Source organism: Rhipicephalus microplus, chromosome 1 (assembly GCF_043290135.1).
Source record: "Rhipicephalus microplus isolate Deutch F79 chromosome 1, USDA_Rmic, whole genome shotgun sequence".
Lineage (NCBI taxonomy): Eukaryota > Metazoa > Arthropoda > Arachnida > Ixodida > Ixodidae > Rhipicephalus > Rhipicephalus microplus.
The window spans coordinates 20,783,164-20,800,640 of record NC_134700.1 but is presented as its reverse complement, the minus strand read 5'-3'; the positions used below and the strand labels follow the sequence as shown (position 1 = coordinate 20,800,640).

The window sequence follows — 17,477 nt, the reverse complement described above, 5'->3', positions numbered from 1 at the left end:
TGATCCTAGCAGTGCAAAACCTCAGCCTGTTAACTTATCGGTGGGTGTTGCTTGCAAGACCCGTACGTATAAACGCTCAGCGTGAACACTCAACGTAAATCTGTTTGCTGAGCGGCGATGGGAAGTCTATAGCCATCAGCTGATTAAAACACTTACAGGGCTCAGGGTACGATATTTTAACAGTGGTGTGTATTAGCTAGCAAGCCACTTTCGCATTACAAATGGTCGTCTTGGAAAGCCAGTGCCCAATCTCGAAATGTACAGCTGTTGTGTATTTGCTGTAGTTTCAGTTTACAAATGCACTTTCTTTTCATGTGAGTCTGACCATCACGTTTTTTCCCCTTAATATTTGGTACTGTGTACGAAAAAAAATTCTTCAAAGTGACAAGACCGCAGAAATATTGATTAACTGTCATAATCCAATTTCGACACCACTGCTACTCGCACTGCTTGCATTGAAAACCGCTCTGCCATGTTTTTAAAGTTCTGTAGTGACTCACAATGAAGAGAGTGTGTACCTGCTTTCCAGGATAACGAAAGAGCGGTGCCAATAGCATGTGAAAAATGAGATAAAAGCCCTAAGGAAGACGTTTTTCATGCATGCAATAGAAAAACCAAGCAAGCGCGGCTTGTCTGAGTGACTGGAGCTTTGCTCTCTCTCCATTAAGGTGGCAAACGGCACTACACAAACTTGAGCCTGTCATCCCTATACGCGAATTCTCGTGCCAAATGGAGCACCTCGTGAAAGAGAGGATCATGCTCGTTATACTCGGGCTCTGTTCCTGATGTGTTGAGAAAAGTAGACCGCTCAATCATAAATACAAGCTGTATTTGTCATAGCTTTGTGCACGAGACACTAAATGAATCAGAATTACTATCTGAAGTTAGCGCGGTCACCTGGTGCAAAGTGTGACACAAGGAAGTCGATGCGCTGACCAGGCGGTGACCATTTTCCAGCGCTTTGCTGCAAGTTTCTAGCGACATGGCGTTATTGCAATGAATCTGAAAAAGATTTTTACGCAATCACCTCTCCAAGCAAGGCCATGTCCAGTGACACGAAAAAACCCAGCTGCTAACAGCCACCACTTGCCGAACTCGTATCATTGTTCTTTTTGGCCTCCATCTTTCAAAACAGGTTCAGCTTCTTGATGTCGTGAGACCACTCGCAAGCACCCAGAAGGTCCTCAGGCTAGCCTGAAAGGCATTTGTTTACACGCAACACCGTAGTGTTTTGTTACATATGCCTAATGCGCACTGTAGACCCCAGATTTCGCTAAATACGCAATGCTCTTATGTGCACTAAACTAAAATTTCCTAGTTATATCATGCATTAGATCTATCACGAATTAATTTGTGGCATGTCAGAGAAAAATTTACCAATTAAAGCATGGATGTCACAAGCATGGACGTTCCTCTGAGGGGTCTTTTAATGGCACATCACTAGTCGCTGTACTTTACATGGTGCTTTATGAGCGATCACTATCTGGTTGCGGGTGCTCATAGCTGCATTGCTTTTTTCTTTCACAGACGTCACACGTGTCAAGTTCACACGGCCACCAAACTTCAAGTACCTCTCTGGACAGTGGGTGCGCCTCAGCTGTACGGGCTTTCGTGCCACTGAGTACCATTCTCTGACCCTAACGTCGGCCCCACACGAGAACTATCTTTCTGTGCACGTCAAGGCGCAGGGACCTTGGACATGGAAGCTGCGCAACTACTTTGACCCCAGCAATCTGCACGAGAGCATGCTGCCAAAGGTGAGCACGAAGCCTGAAAGAGGGCTAAGCTGCGTCCTCATCTTCTTGGTTCATGAAAATCTAGAATGTTTGACTTAACCTTACGAAGATTGCAGGCTGCAGCGAGGAGAACGACGTTTTGATCAATCGAGCGAAAGAATCGCATAGTTGTGCGACAGTTAAAAATTTGTTGTACTGAAAGTTTGCATTCGTTCTTTCGTCACATTAGTTGATCACTAGTGGTGAGTTCGTCACTAGTGGTGAAGTTCTTGTATGCTGTTTCACGCAGCAAGGATTTTCAGCTGATTTTGATTCAATACACTGTATGTGAAATTACTGCCACCTGTCGGCTGTCATGTGCATACCACCATGTTAGAGGCTCAAGTGTGGTGCAGTATGCGCAGTCTGCGTGTATTTACGTATATTTATGCTTAAGGCGTATCGACGTGAGGAATGTATTGACTTATAATCGCAATGCGGATGGGTGTTTCCACGAGAGATCGACACGGGTCCAAAAGTTGATATTTTAGATTTCATTCAGTATTTTATATTTCGTGCACCTCTCACCAGGTAGCCCGAAAATCAACTTCGTTTTATGATTAACGGCATAACTTACGCGAAAAAAAATATGAAACTTCACCAACACGGAGGCACCAATTTCGTCACCTGTAATTTTGGAAAATTGCAGATGCTATAAAAAGACAAATATATTTGTTTCAAGGAAGATATTTTTTTACTTGAAATGCATGTCTAATGAAGAATGAATTCATACGGTTTCAAGTTTGTAGACCTTAAGAAAATAGCTTTTAAAGATGTCTAATTTTGCGACAGTTTAAAATAATTTACGTATTCCCCATTTTTTTCTCTGAAAGTAATGCAAGCAGCGTTTTCAAACTTGAAATGTTTTAAGGCTATAGTGTGTTCATTAGTTACATAAATTATTGCTGCCGTAGGGCAAATGTAAATTTTTATATGTTGCCTCAAAGTTCTCACTTTGGCAAAAGGGCGAAAGAAAAAAAAAACGCGTCTGCCGGGGGGGGGGGGGGGGGGGGCATGCAAAAAAAAAAAACAAAGAAAAAAAAATGCCGCGCTTAATGTACTCCACTGAAATTTGAATAAAAAAAAAACCCATCTTCGATTTTTCTTAAAATCTCGTAAATACACGACCGAAGGCCGTCATACAGTAATATAAAAAAAGATGTTGCATTATTTTGTTTTTAGCGACAATATTCGTGGTACAAATCAGAGCTTTTCGAGAATGCGCTGATAAGTTGAGAAATCTCAAAATCGGAACGGAAAAGCGGCAATAAGCTTCAAACGCGAGTAAACGTGATTCCATTTAGTGAAGAAAGGCTGTTTTAGCAGATAGGAGTAACTATTTTGAACACGGTATTCTACAGTATCTGAATTCACTCTTATACGTAGAGCACTGAGATTTCTAATATGTGGTGCTTCTCCATTACTGACGCACAGATGGAGCTGCTGTGATGGCCATGTGTTTGCAACATGTTGGGTAAGAGAATTGAATGTTGAATGAGTTCATAAACGATTCATAACAAATTTTTATCATTTGGGGCATGAAGACTACCGCATTAGACTGAAGAACACGCTTTAGGGCAAGTTGTCATCCGTCGTCTGCTCTACAGATGAATTGCTGTGCGCCGCATCTCGGAGGCAATGCTTTAGATTATATGGTTCAAAGTAGGGACAAAGATTACGCCTCCCGTAATTTTATCGACAAAAACATTGTGAAATTCATTTTAACGTACTATACTTCAGTTTTGCATTCGCACTGTGGATACTTGCGCGACTGGTACACTGCTTGCGGAAGCCACGTTCATGCAACAAGCTTCATTGCGGCTAATTGCATGTGCCTGCATTTCGTTGAGTGTGCCGAGCACATCGAATCCTTTAAAAATGTTCACAGTTGTGCTCAATCATTTCACTAAACGGCAGCTTGTCACACTCCAGAAGAAAAAATGAAACAACATAAAACAAAGATGCTTTAACACCGTGGATTTCTTCTCAGAATGAACTGATGACGCACACTTGCTTCTATTTCAGCATGTGCCCTTACTGAAACAACACATTTAATGAAATGTTGGCACGTGCAATTAGCAGCGATAAGGCCCGTTGCATGAATGTGGCTGCTGCATGAAGCGTACAAGTCACCTCCACTTATGAAACAGCTGCTAATGAATACAGTGGAATCTCGATGATATGATCACGGCTAGTACGAATTGCCGGACAATACGAATTTTTCTGTGGTCCCTGCCAAGCCCCATTACTTTGCAATGCGCTAGAGTACGTTTGTTACGAATCAATTTTCTGCCCGCGTCGTTTGATATGAATGAACGCCGCCCCACTGACAGCCGCGAAATAGAACAGCGCTCAGTCACGCGCCGGAATGCGCGCTGCACCGCCGGTTTGGCATTTTGCCAACGGTGCCTGCCAGCAGCGCGTGGCGGCCTCCAACATCGGCACGCGGCGTGCGCAATATCGGAGACCTCAGAGACCACTTGCGCCCTTTTATTTCGGTTTAGGTTTAGAGATGGCGCTGGCCACGAATTCCTTTCTCCCTCTTTTTTTCGGTGCGGCGGCACGGACGCGACGGACTGCGCGGGGCAAGTGGGGCGGTGACGCTTTTGTTGCTGTTGTGCTTTTCCTCTTTCTCTGTGTGGCGTTGGATGGAGTGGCTGCAGTGTTATGCTTTGGGCCGCGCTCTTTGTGTTTGCGCCATTTTGCCTAGTCGCAACGAGCTATGTCTCGCAAGCGAAAAGCGCTCTCCTTTGAGGAGAAATTAGACATTCTTCGAAAGGTCGATGAGGATCCTAAGAGAAAGCAGACGAAGTTGGCTAAAGAGCTAGGCCTTGCAACGTCAACACTGAGCACAGTTGTTGGACAGCGAGAGACCATAATGAAAAACGTGCTTTCGTTCAACGTCAACGCAAAGCAAGCGAAGACCGCTCAGCACGTGAAACTTGAAGAGACTCTCCTGACTTGGTTTAAAGAAGTAACCGCAGCTGGCGTAAATATTGATGGCAAAGTTTTGCGGGAGAAAGCCGACGAGTTTGCACTTGCTCTGCATATCGACGAATTTCAGGCCTCAGGTGGGTGGCTGCAGCGCTTTGAGACTAGGCACGCTCCCGTTTACAAAAGCCTCTGCGGCGAAGCGAAAAAAGCTGACGAGGCAGATGTCAGCGACTGGTTAGAGAAGCTGCCGTCACTCATTGCAGAATATGAGCCTCGTGATATTTTCAATGCTGATGAGGCAGGTCTCTTTTTTAACCTGCAACCTGAAAAGAGCCTCTGTTTAAAAGGCGAAGCATGCAGAGGAGGCAAAAAAAGCAAAGAGCGTATTACTGTGCTCTTGTGCTGTAACGTTGACGGATCGGAAAAGCTTAAGCTGACCGTAGTCGGAAAGTTCCAAAAGCCCCGGTGCTTCAAGCGCGAGAGTCATTTGCCGTACGTCTATTGCGCAAACAAAAAGGTGTGGATGACGGCGGCGTTGTTTGAAGAGTTTTTGTCACTCCTTGACAGGAGGATGGCTTGTAAGAATCGGAAGATTCTTCTTTTTTTTGACCAGTGCGCCGCCCACGAGGCAAGTAATGCTTCAGAACGTCAAACTCGTCTTTTTACCCGCAAACGCGACAACGCACCTGCAACCCCTTGACGCTGGGATTATTTTAAGCACCATTTTAAGAGCCTTCTTGTGCGTCGCCTACTACTAAATTGACCGAAAGGACGAAGGTGACCTGAGAATAAGCCTCTTGGACGCCATCCATTTTATAGCTATGGCAAGGGATCGGGTAACTCCGACTACCGTAGCGAACTGCTTCGGCAAATGCGGCTTCTTCGGGAGTCCAGAAGAGGTGCCCCCAGAGCCGGAAGATCCTACAATTGAGGACTGGGAACAGCTGAACGTCGAGTGCACATGTGATGATTTTTGCACGGCAGATGACAATCTCGCCACCTGCGGTGCGCGCATGGTCGAAGATATTGTTGAGGAGGCCACGTGCGGGGCTGCCGATTCCAGTGATGATGGTGACGACATAGACGTGGGCGACGGCGAAGGACCACCACCGGCGGCTGAAATGCTGCACGCGCTCGACATTCTGAGGCGCACTGTGGCCACGGATGAAGTCAGCGACGACACGTGCAGGCGTTTTTATGCTTTCGAACAAAATCTGCTAGGTGACCTGGCGAAGAAAAAGAGGCAGAAGGACATCAGAGACTTTTTCATCAAGAAATAAATGCTTTTTACGTACTTGTGCCTGGATGAGTTCACGTCTGACTCTTTGTTAATTTAGCTAGTTTTATTTGTTTCGATGATACGAATTTCGGCTAATACGAATATTTTTCGTGACCCGGTGAGATTCGTATCATTGAGATTCCACTGTACGTTTCAAAAAATTTCTAGCTTTGGTGTATAGCATTTTGAGGGAACATGAGTACAAATGCTGCTGCTCATTATACTTGCTTAGAAAGTGTTGACCTGCAGGTCACGAGATCGAACCCTAGGTGCGGCGGCTGCATTTTCGATAAAGGCGACAATGCTGTAGGCTCTTGGGCTCAGATTTGAGTGCACGTTAAACCCCAGGTGGTCAAAATTTCCAGAGCTCTTCACTACGGCATCTCTCATAATCATACGGTGGTTTTGGGACGTTAACCCCATATGTCAATCAATCAACACTTGCTTATAAAGGAGAACGCGAACACATGTTTCGAGACAGTAGCCGGAGCACATGCTAGAAACATCATCATCTTGAAAAATAACGAGGGGCAAAGTTGACAGATTTTCTTTCTTCAGCATTCCGAGTTCCCGTCTGTGTATAGCGAGGGATGCAGCAATACGTCACCATTGTGATTATTAGCCAATACACGCCTCACGTCGATATGCCTTACATATACGTATACGTGAACACACGCAAACTGTGTGGACTGCGCGGCGCTTGCGTCTATAATATGGCAGTATGCACACGACGGGCGACAGATGGCAGCAATTTTGCATAAGGTCCATAGCATTAACATGGAGCCATACATACTTATTGAAATACCATGGTTCCGCTGACGCTTTATTCCAGCAACAGCCAAATGATGCCAACAACGAAGACGAAGGAACTGAAGATTAATGATTGTTTTTCACAGATGAGGAAGATTGAGTCCAATGAATGCTTACACTGATTTCCCCCGTGTATGGAAGGGGCCAGCCTGGCTGAAAATTATGCTGTGGAATGCATAGGATATGGCTTGAGACGTGAAATGTGCACAATCTTCCCACAGCAGTGTTGGTCAGTGGGGGCATGAATAGGTGTGACACGGTAGTTCACCATTTAGGTTTGTTCTACAACTTTGTAAGGGCCAATATAGTGAGATCCAAGCTTCTCACATAAGCCAGATGTTCGTGCACGCATCCATAGAAGTACATCGTCGCCAGGTTGGTAGAAATTGAGTGACGCGGTGAATCGCATCGTAACAATGTTTGCGATATTCTAGGCTAGCTTCGGTGTTTACACGGGCAAGACGACAGCATTGGGCAACTTGAGACAGAAACTGGTCGCAAATGAATGGTGAAGAGTTGACGAGGCCAGAAAAGAAGGAAACGTCGAGTCATCACGGTGTTTGGCATCCGTATACTAAGAAAAGTGAAGGTCTGTTGAACTGTCACATTATATGCAAACCTGATAAAGGGAAAAATGACATCCCAGTTACGATGGTCGGGTTGGATATATATGGACAGCATGTTGCACAATGTGCGATGAAATTTTTCCGTTAAGCTATTGGTTTGTGGGTGACAGCTAGACGTTGTTGAATGAACTGTTTTTGATTCTTGAAGAACTTCGCTGAACGTGCTTGAAAGAAATGCCTTGCTTTGGTCGCTCAAAAGAACATGAGGGGCCCCGTGCCGTAGGTAAATAGCATTAAAGAAAGAGGTTGCTACTTTGGAAGCAATTCTTGAAGTGATTGAGATCTACTCAGCGTATCTGGTCAAGTGATCTACCGCGGTGATGATTCATCGCTTGCCGTCTGAGGTAGTTGGAAGGGGTCTGAAGAGGTCAGTGTCGATGACAGAGAACAGCTCTGCTGGGCAAGGAAATAGTTGTAGGGTTTTCACTGGGGCAGTAGTAGGCCGCTTGCCGTGTTGGCAAGGTGCGCACAAGGCAATATACTTAGCCGTGGTCATGAAAAATCTGGTCTGTTCTTAAATCTGCAAAATCTGACCTGGTCAGAAGAATTGACTGTGGATGCACTCAGGGTTTTGTTGTAATCAAAGTGGCCTGATGTCGAGTCGTCGTGTGAAGGGCATGGTATCGTACAGTGGTGACTTTTGCCTTATTCTATATCATTCTTATCATCCACCACTCGCGGCAAGGTGATCTTGTTAATGCAGACAAACTGCCGCTCTGATTAGTTACCACAATGACCAAACACAAATGAAATGATACGCTGTCACACACTTCGGGTGAGGCCCCGCCGATCCAATATCGACGTGCGGCAGACTCGCAGGCTTCCACTTTACGCTTCGGCCTGCGACGCCTGAAAGGCCTCGAAGTGGCACATTTCGAGTTTATTTGCGGGTTGGCCGACCCGTGCGGGGTTGCACGTGTGGTGACGTGTGGGCCTGACCGACGCACTCATAGAGCAGACACAGAGTTTGATTACACTTAGACAAACATTTAATTGAAACAGGGGCCAAGGCAGGAGATTACAAAAATAACAAAGGAGGAAAACTGATACGCGCGATAGAAACAACAGCTATATAACAAAACGTGCTAAAAACACTACAACAGATACAGGCTAAGAACAAATATGCGGAACATTAATAAAATAACAAGATGGAAATCGTAAAAGAGGGTTACAAGGAAATAATTACACAAGGATCATGATGGCGCTTTTGGATTTCAACGTGCGACGCAGCGCACACAACTACAAATGTTTAAAGAAAAAAAAAAGGCTGGTTAAAATAAATTAACGGTTTAAAAAAAGTCACAATAAAAAGTTCCATACGGACCAGGCCAGCTCTTGGTGCACGTAGGGGAGTTGACGGGTGCCGCTGAAGGTCTCGCCGGCTTGGTAGACGACGAGGGTGCCCGGAATTGCAGCCGTCTCAATACGTTGCACGGGTCACTCCGTGCTCGCCGCCTACGCGAGACTCGCGACACCGACGACCGCACTTGTTGCTGGTTGTACGTCAACTGCCTATGCCGATGCAGTCTAAACCTCTTCAGGGGCGTACACGTGTTCCCGTCTCATTTGGGAGTAATTCTCCTTGTTGAGACCGCCGGTTCCCCTTCCGGTCAGGGGCAGGGAAGACGAGCCGGCGCCACGCTGGGTCGTTATAGTCGCCGGATGTCGTACCCCAACACAAAAGCGCCCTTCCTTGGTAGGTGGGGCCCGCGGATGCTCCGAAAATTGGAGTCGTTTGTGACATAGCCCCCTTCTTAAGAATATTACTTCGTAATGTTCAAGAAAATCACAAACGCTCAATGTTCGAGAGCTTGCATGGTTCCGGTTGTCCACCAATGCGTTTTCTTTTTCACGCACCATTTCACTGACGTGGACGACATCGCAGAGAACACCTGACACACCACACTGTCACGGTCACTATACGATGAAAGTCAGAACTCGCGCACAACGTCATGTCCACACACATGAAAAGAAAGTCTCAAAAATACTGCACGATTCAAGGAAAAGGCACGTAGGCATTCTTTCATGCCACATCCTAAAACAATACATGCTTTAAAAGGTATTGAAAAATCACTTATTGACACGCAGTTTTCAGAAAAGATGAATGAAAAACTATTCGGCATGATCGCCTGCGCGCAGTTCCTGAACTTACTGTCCACTAAAGCGCTCTATTTTAAAATGATAATAAAAAGGAAAGCCTTGAATAACGCAACGCCATGTCTGTGCACTCATGCGTACAGTGATATACTTCAATTGTACGACCAAGCAGTACCTTAAATTAAAAGCCCAACTAAATAAAATAACAACGTCCCTAAAACAAAGCTTTCCTAGCTGAACGGGTAATAGGTTGAAACAACGAACATCGTCTACAAACACACAGACGCCACAAGAAAATCAATAAAAAACACTAAGCGATTGCTCCGAACGTTTATGAAATGTTTCAAAATCGAATGACTGAAATGAACATTGTTTCCAAAAAGTATCCCATTAGCCTTGAAGGTTGGGTTTACGTTTCGATGTACATACACATAAGTTTTATCCGCACCCGAGGTGGTCGCACTCTTGGGGGAGCCGTTTGAAACAACCCGGGCAGACAAAAGAGCGTATGGCCGCTACACGGACGCCTGTTTCCCGTTAGTCTGCACCCCGGAGGCACGCCTTCATCGACGCCTCGTTCTACGAAAACGGGTCCCCGAGCCACGTCGTGTCGCTTGACCGAAAGGCACTGGTTCGCCATGCACTCCGCGCTTCGAGCAGGACAATGGAGCGAAGGGGGTCGGCTCTTCCGAGCTCCACGAACAAATGCCTGCCTCACCCCTCTATCTGTCGGGCGGTTTGAAGCATGGGGACCCACTCGACTGGCGAATGCCACCAAACGCAAACGAAGCTTTCGTTGCCTCGATTGCTGTTTGGCAATTAGCGATTTTCCCGGTTGCTTTGCAGCCTTCGTTTTCCTTCTGTTTGTGCGGCGTCTTTTTCTTTTTGCACGTTGCCCAGTGCTCACTTTCGAGAAGTCCACCTGCAACGTTTGCAGAGCAGAACTTGTCTCGCTTGTCTTTTCAGCTATAATGCCTATACAGTCGGGATTTTCCGTTAACTTGTGGACACCCTGACTTGCGGGAAGCTTGACTGACGGCTGAGCAATGCAAGCGTCGTCCTCGGGGTTGCGCCGCTCGCACCTGGAAGAACTACTTGCCCCAACATTGCCCTGCTCGCAGTGTGCGTCAGCACCCGACTGTGCCCCGCTCTCTGTACAGGGGTCCTCACCTACCGGGCCGGAGGTACTGTGAACTTCACATTTAGCTGTTATGGCGACGCACAAACAGGGTGGCTGTGCCAAGTCCATTACAGATGGTATTTCTGTATTAACAAGACTCTCCAGGCACAGCGCCTCGTCGCCATCACTGTGGCCTTCAGTGGCCTTTGTGGCCACAACGGGACTTTCAGCAGCTAACATTTTAGGTTTACTCGTGAACCCGATGTTCGCCTCATCAGTACTGTTATTTTGGCCGGCTCTCAGTTGTTTGGTGCCTAGGGGCTCTTTTCTCCTTTTTTGCCTTGCATCCCAGGTCTCAAACATGCGCCGTCTACAATCCATTTTCTGGCGCAGTAGCTGAACATGATCCTGGTAAGACTGCTTGTTCGGGACACGGTCGGTCACGCTACTGGGCGTTCTAGCGGCTACGCTGAGACCCGACTGCGCCGCACACAGTCCCAAGCGCTCTTTTTCCTTTTGAATTCTAAGCCTTGAATTTTCTCGCTCCTGTTCCATCAAGAATTCCAGATGTTGCCTGTACCTAATGCGTTCGGCATCGCGCTCCTCTTTAAGTCTATTTCGTTCTTTTTCGACGAAATTATATAACTCCTTGCCTACAAAACCAAAGGCTTTGCCCTGTTCAATTAGCTTATCAAACTCCGTGTCGTCCATTGCTAAAAACTGTTGGCCACCAACAAAGCAATAAAAGGACGTCTACCTACTGCACGCTCAGAGATACGTAAGTCTCCCAGACATCACCACGTGGTCGGCCAGTCCTGTCGCACGGACGCCAGATAATGTCACACACTTCGGGTGAGGCCCCGCCGATCCAACATCGACGTGCGGCAGACTCGCAGGCTTCCACTTCACGCTTCGGCCTGCGACGCCTGAAAGGCCTCGAAGTGGCACATTTCGAGTTTATTTGCGGGTTGGCCGACCCGTGCGGGGTTGCACGTGTGGTGACGTGTGGGCCTGACCGACGCACTCATAGAGCAGACACAGAGTTTGATTACACTTAGACAAACATTTAATTGAAACAGGGGCCAAGGCAGGAGATTACAAAAATAACAAAGGAGGAAAACTGATACGCGCGATAGAAACAACAGCTATATAACAAAACGTGCTAAAAACACTACAACAGATACAGGCTAAGAACAAATATGCGGAACATTAATAAAATAACAAGATGGAAATCGTAAAAGAGGGTTACAAGGAAATAATTACACAAGGATCATGATGGCGCTTTTGGATTTCAACGTGCGACGCAGCGCACACAACTACAAATGTTTAAAGAAAAAAAAAAGGCTGGTTAAAATAAATTAACGGTTTAAAAAAAGTCACAATAAAAAGTTCCATACGGACCAGGCCAGCTCTTGGTGCACGTAGGGGAGTTGACGGGTGCCGCTGAAGGTCTCGCCGGCTTGGTAGACGACGAGGGTGCCCGGAATTGCAGCCGTCTCAATACGTTGCACGGGTCACTCCGTGCTCGCCGCCTACGCGAGACTCGCGACACCGACGACCGCACTTGTTGCTGGTTGTACGTCAACTGCCTATGCCGATGCAGTCTAAACCTCTTCAGGGGCGTACACGTGTTCCCGTCTCATTTGGGAGTAATTCTCCTTGTTGAGACCGCCGGTTCCCCTTCCGGTCAGGGGCAGGGAAGACGAGCCGGCGCCACGCTGGGTCGTTATAGTCGCCGGATGTCGTACCCCAACACAAAAGCGCCCTTCCTTGGTAGGTGGGGCCCGCGGATGCTCCGAAAATTGGAGTCGTTTGTGACATACGCATTGGCATTGTTCTGCACAGCTGCGTGAAAAAAAAAAGAAACCATGAACTAAGCGATTGAGCTTCAGCTTTGGATCATCTGCAGCTCAAAAACGATCCAGTGGCAAAAAAGGGCAGTCTTATTGCCATCACTATCAAGCAATGGCGACGCTCTTGCTTGCTGAACAGTGGCGGTTTATCCCAGTGAACCACAAATATTGTGTAGACATCCATGGTATATTTGTCATGGGCATTATAAATGTCTCTTAGATATCCACAGAAATACAAATTACGAAGATTAGATGTACCTGCAACTATGAAAAGCTCGGCCAAGTAAGGTTGCAGGTACGCTGCACATGGACACTGAATGGACATTCAATAGATATACATAGACATTGTCATTGAGTAAATAAAAAGTTCTTCATGCACTTCGCACACTTACCCCATGCAGTTGGTGTGTTAGACCTGCAGTCCCATGGCAGTCTTGCTCATTGCCGCTCAGCTATACTTTATAGACAGCATCAAAGGCGTGAGGTTGGTCGGACTGATTGATATGTGGGGTTTAACGTTCCGAAGCCACTTTATGAGAGACGCCATAGTGGCGAGCTCTGAAGATTTCGACCGCTTGGGGTGCTTTAACGTGCCCCCAAATCTGAGCACATGGGCCTACAGCGTTTTCGCCTTCATCGAAAATGCAGCCGCTGCAGCTGGGATTCGAACCCGCAACCTGCGAGTCAGCAGCAGGATATCTTAACCACTAGACCACCGGGGGGGGGGGGGGGGCTGGCCGGATTGCTGTCAGACGGCACATTTAAGACACCTCATGGTGTTGATGCTTTCTGTAAGTATGGCACACCAGCTAAGAGTCAGACTGCAATCGGAGCGCAGATCTCTAGCACACAAAACTATACATGCAGCAAGCCTGAAGGAAGTGCGAGGCTGGGAATGTCTGCTTTATTTCTCTTGAGCTTCCTTTCCTCCTCTCTTTCTTTTTTTTCTTTCTCAGTTTTTACTGTCTTTATTTCTCCTCTATTTTTTAATCTATTTCCCTTGCCCTTTCTATTTTTCTTCGTATTTCTTTCTTTTCAATTTCTTTCTATTTCTCGCTTGCTCCACCTTTTCGATTTTTTATGTGGTTTTGCTTGCGTTACGCCAAGCGACTACAGCCCAGGCCCCTAAAGTGCTTCACACTCAAAAACACCTTTAGGCTGCATGATTTCGTGCTATCATGTAGGGCAGCACAATATCCACGCATGTCAATTTTATTGTCGTTTGCTCGTGTTGTCATCTTGTGCATGTAAGCGTATGCATTACGCACACTCGAATGTTACATGTCTATTTATGTTCGAACACTTTCTAGATTTTAAGTGCCAGTACTGCAATGCATTTGATGTTGAGAGCACATGTATGCAACATCATTTGCGACGTTTAGTTTTTGTCTAAGAGAGAAGTGCAGAATTAATTGGGTACGACACCACTGCTGCGCAAAGCTACGACGTGCATATGACGTAGGCTCTCCAGACGGTAAGGATGGCACATTATGGGGATGTGGAATAGAAGTAATTGATAGACGCAGACGTATGAATCTTATTTCTATGTTGACTAGATATCAGTGGTTCACTTGGATGGTGGTGCCTCTAATGTTTTAGACTTCGCCAACGCACTTTAGGCTTTGAAAATGCATCGAAATGTTAAAGATTGTGTTTACTGTATAGCAATAAATATCTGAGCCTGGAATTGCATCGTGAAAGTTCGTTGAGACGGGACGGCAGAGGAAAAAGTGTTCTTTTTGGCGACAATATTTATGCATTGATTTCTATGGACTGCTGACGGGGAGTGAATTTTTCGCTGTAGGAGAAATTTAGTTGAAGCGGCATTCGTTGTAGCGATGTTTTACTGTATATTGACAAGGCATCCTCAATGTAGCCAATTGGACAAGGGGATGTGACATGCACCGATGATAGCTGGCTCGTTGATGAGAGGAAAATACTGAAGGACAAGTGAAAGTAGGCCGGGAAGGAATGGATGATATCGACAAGGCATCCTTAGTGTAGCCAATTTGACAAGGAGATGTGATGTGTACTGATGATAGTGGCAAAGGGCATCGTGACAAAGCGTCGGCATCTTGATGCTGTCTTCCGCTCTTGTAGATTGAAAGCAATGTCATATGCTTGCAATCAGAGAATCCAGCAGCCAAAGCACCTCAAAAATGTTTTGATTGTCGACAACAAGCATAGAGCAAGGTGTTCTGTCACAACAATAAAATGTTGATCATGAAGATAATGGACGAAATTTTTGGATGGACGAGACAACAGCCAAGCACACTTGTACAGTTATTGAGTACCTCTTTTCTGCAGAGGTCAAAGTGCGACTTGCATTCGCAACAATTTTCTTGCGAAACTCATGGTTGAGCTGAAGGAGTACGGTGCCGATTCCTTGTCTGCTAGTGTCAGTGTGTAGTAAAGTAGGTGCCTTGTCATTTAAATAACAAAGCATCAGTGGCGATGTCAGTGCGTGCTTGAGTTCTTTAAATGCAGGTTAACACTGATAATTCCAATCGAAAAAAACCAGTACTAGCAAGGAGCTTGTGAGAGAAGTGGTGATGGTGGCAAAGTTGCAGATGGAGCAGGAAAAGTACAATGGGAGTTCAAGGAAGCTGCATAGTTCTTTAAAACGTGTGGGGACCAAGAGTGCCCTCCTACCTGGCACCTCATTCTCCTGCTGCCGTGCGCATGCCGGCCGCGTAACCCGGGCTCACATAAAGCACTGTCAATCACAAAGATGGCTGCCAGAGCGCCGCCACCAGGCTTCTTTGTCTGGGCGAGGCGAGTGTCGGCTCCGTCCCGCACTGGCATGTCCCGGCAGGTTACGCTGGCCTACATCACAATGCAGCTCCACTGGGCCGCACATGACATCCTCTTCTCCTATCTCCCAAGAGCTAAGATGCGCCCAACAATTCGCTCGTGGCGGCAGGTGCTCTCAGGCCTTGACGTGAGGTTGATGCACTGCTTAGCGGGCGGCTTCTCGTTCGTGCGCTCGACTTCGGCCGTTGCCTGTGAGTCGTCACCCCGTAGGCAAGCATGCTTGCTTGATCTTGCGAAGTTTCCTATATAGCCTGCAAGCCGGTGAGTGTCGCACTGTGTTGCATTTCGGGTTAATAAACTCGTTGTTATCCTGCCTCGTGCGTGGTTTCTGCACCGTGTCAGAGAAAACGACAAACCCGGTTGCAGCCTCTTCGCACACAGCGGCAGTGAAGAACGTCCTGTCCCTACATAATCGTGCTCGTAGGTAAGTCTAGTGCAAACCTATCTCCAAAAATGAAAAGTTGAGTACTGCACAAATTTTGTCTGGATCGGGGGCTCAGGGTCTCCCTCCACTGAGGAAGACTGGCTCCAGCTTATCACCAGCTCCGCAAAGGACCAGCAGCTAAGGGCTGTCCAGAGAGCCCGCGAAGTCGCCGAGCGCTTTAACCTCCCGGTGCCATCGTGGGCGGGGCCCCCAGACGGTACCCCCTGACGGGGGCATTCTCGTCTTCTCAGGACCAAATAAAGTTCTTCGACTGACTGACCGACTGACTGTCTGGATCGGACTGAATGCCGTCTTTGCTAACAAGATGGCCGAGAACTTTTATAGTTGTGTTACTCAAATTGCACTTCTTTGTGTTTTGTTTAGTTAAGTCCAGCATTGGAGAGGCATGTGAGCACTTCATCTAGGCATTTGAGATGGTCAGAAAAAGTGGAAAAAATGCGATATCATCCAGGTAGCATAGACAAGTTGGTCACTTGAGGCCTTGAAGAACAGTGTCAATCATCCTTTCCCAGTGAACCACAAATATTGTGTAAACATCTATGATATGTTTCTCGTGAACATTGTAAAAGTCTTTTAGATATTCATATAAATCCACATTATGAAGATTAGATGTACCCCCGCAACTATATAAAGCTCGGTCGAGTATGTTTGCAGGTATGTTGCACATGAACACTGAATGGACATTCAATAGATATACACAGACATTGTCATTTAATAAATGAAAGGTTTTTTATGCACTTCGCACACTTACCGCATGTAGTTGGTGTGTTAGACCTGCGGTCCCACGGCAGTCTTGCTCATTGCCTCTCAGCTGTTTATTTATAAAAAGCATCAATGGTGTAAGGCTGGCCAAATATTGATCAATATGTGAGGTTTAATGATGCCGTAGTGGAGGACTCCGGAACCACCTGGGGTTCTTTAAGGTGCAACAAAATCTGAGCACATGGGCCTACAGAATTTTCGGCTCTATCGAAAATGCAGCTGCCGCAGCCGGGATTCGAACCCGTGACTTGCGGGTCTGCAGCCGAGTATCTTAACCCCTATGCCACTGGGGCACGGCAGCCCGGATTGCTGTCAGACAATAAATTTAAGGCCAGCCTCACGGTGTTCACGCTTTCTGTACGTATAGCACACCAGCTAAAAGCTAAGGCAGACTGCAGTGGGAGTGCAGGTCTCTAGCACACAAAACTATAGATGCAGCAAGTCTGAATAAAGTGTAGGGCTGGGAATAAGTCTGCTTTGTTTCTCTTGAGCTTCATTCCCTCCTCTTTTTATTTTTTTCTTTTCGTTTTTTTCTGTTTTTATTTCTCTTTTATTCTTTATCTATTTCCCTTGCCTTTTCTATTTTTCTTCTTATTTCTTCCTTTTCCTCCTCCTTTTATATTTCACTTGATTCATCTTTTCTATTTTTTATGTGGTTTTGCGTGCGTTACGCCAAGCGATGACAGCCCAGGCCCCTAAGGTGCATCACACTTGAAAACACCTTTGGGCTGCATGATCTCGCGCTATCATGTACGACAGCACTAACGCCACACCTGTTAATTTTATGGTCGTTTGCGTGCTTTATCTCGGCGCATGTAAGTGTATGCTTTATGCATGCTCGAACATTACATGACCATTTACGTTCAAACACTCTTTAGAATTTACGTGCCAGTATATATGTATTTATCATTGTATATGTCAACTAGAGCGATCTTGGAAGACTGAATGTTCTGCAATGCATT

General features: G+C 46.4%; 2 protein-coding genes across 11 annotated transcripts in view; one reads left to right on the top strand and one right to left on the bottom strand.

Moving 5' to 3' along the window:
* The window catches only part of Duox (dual oxidase), a 545,810-nt gene that overhangs the window by 458,760 nt on the left and 69,573 nt on the right, over positions 1–17,477 (top strand). For all 9 annotated transcript variants that reach the window (XM_075889290.1, XM_037429312.2, XM_037429311.2 and 6 more), the window contains one exon: positions 1,528–1,757. In XM_075889290.1, the coding sequence (XP_075745405.1) occupies positions 1,528–1,757 (230 nt within the window). The remainder of the gene's footprint in view (positions 1–1,527; positions 1,758–17,477) is intronic.
* LOC142803732 (uncharacterized) overlaps positions 9,513–17,477 on the bottom strand; it is a 39,705-nt gene continuing 31,740 nt past the window's right edge. For both annotated transcript variants that reach the window (XM_075889584.1, XM_075889639.1), the window contains one exon: positions 9,513–12,486. In XM_075889584.1, coding sequence (XP_075745699.1) covers positions 9,931–11,352 — 1,422 coding nt within the window. In that variant the 5' untranslated portion in view covers positions 11,353–12,486 and the 3' untranslated portion in view covers positions 9,513–9,930. The remainder of the gene's footprint in view (positions 12,487–17,477) is intronic.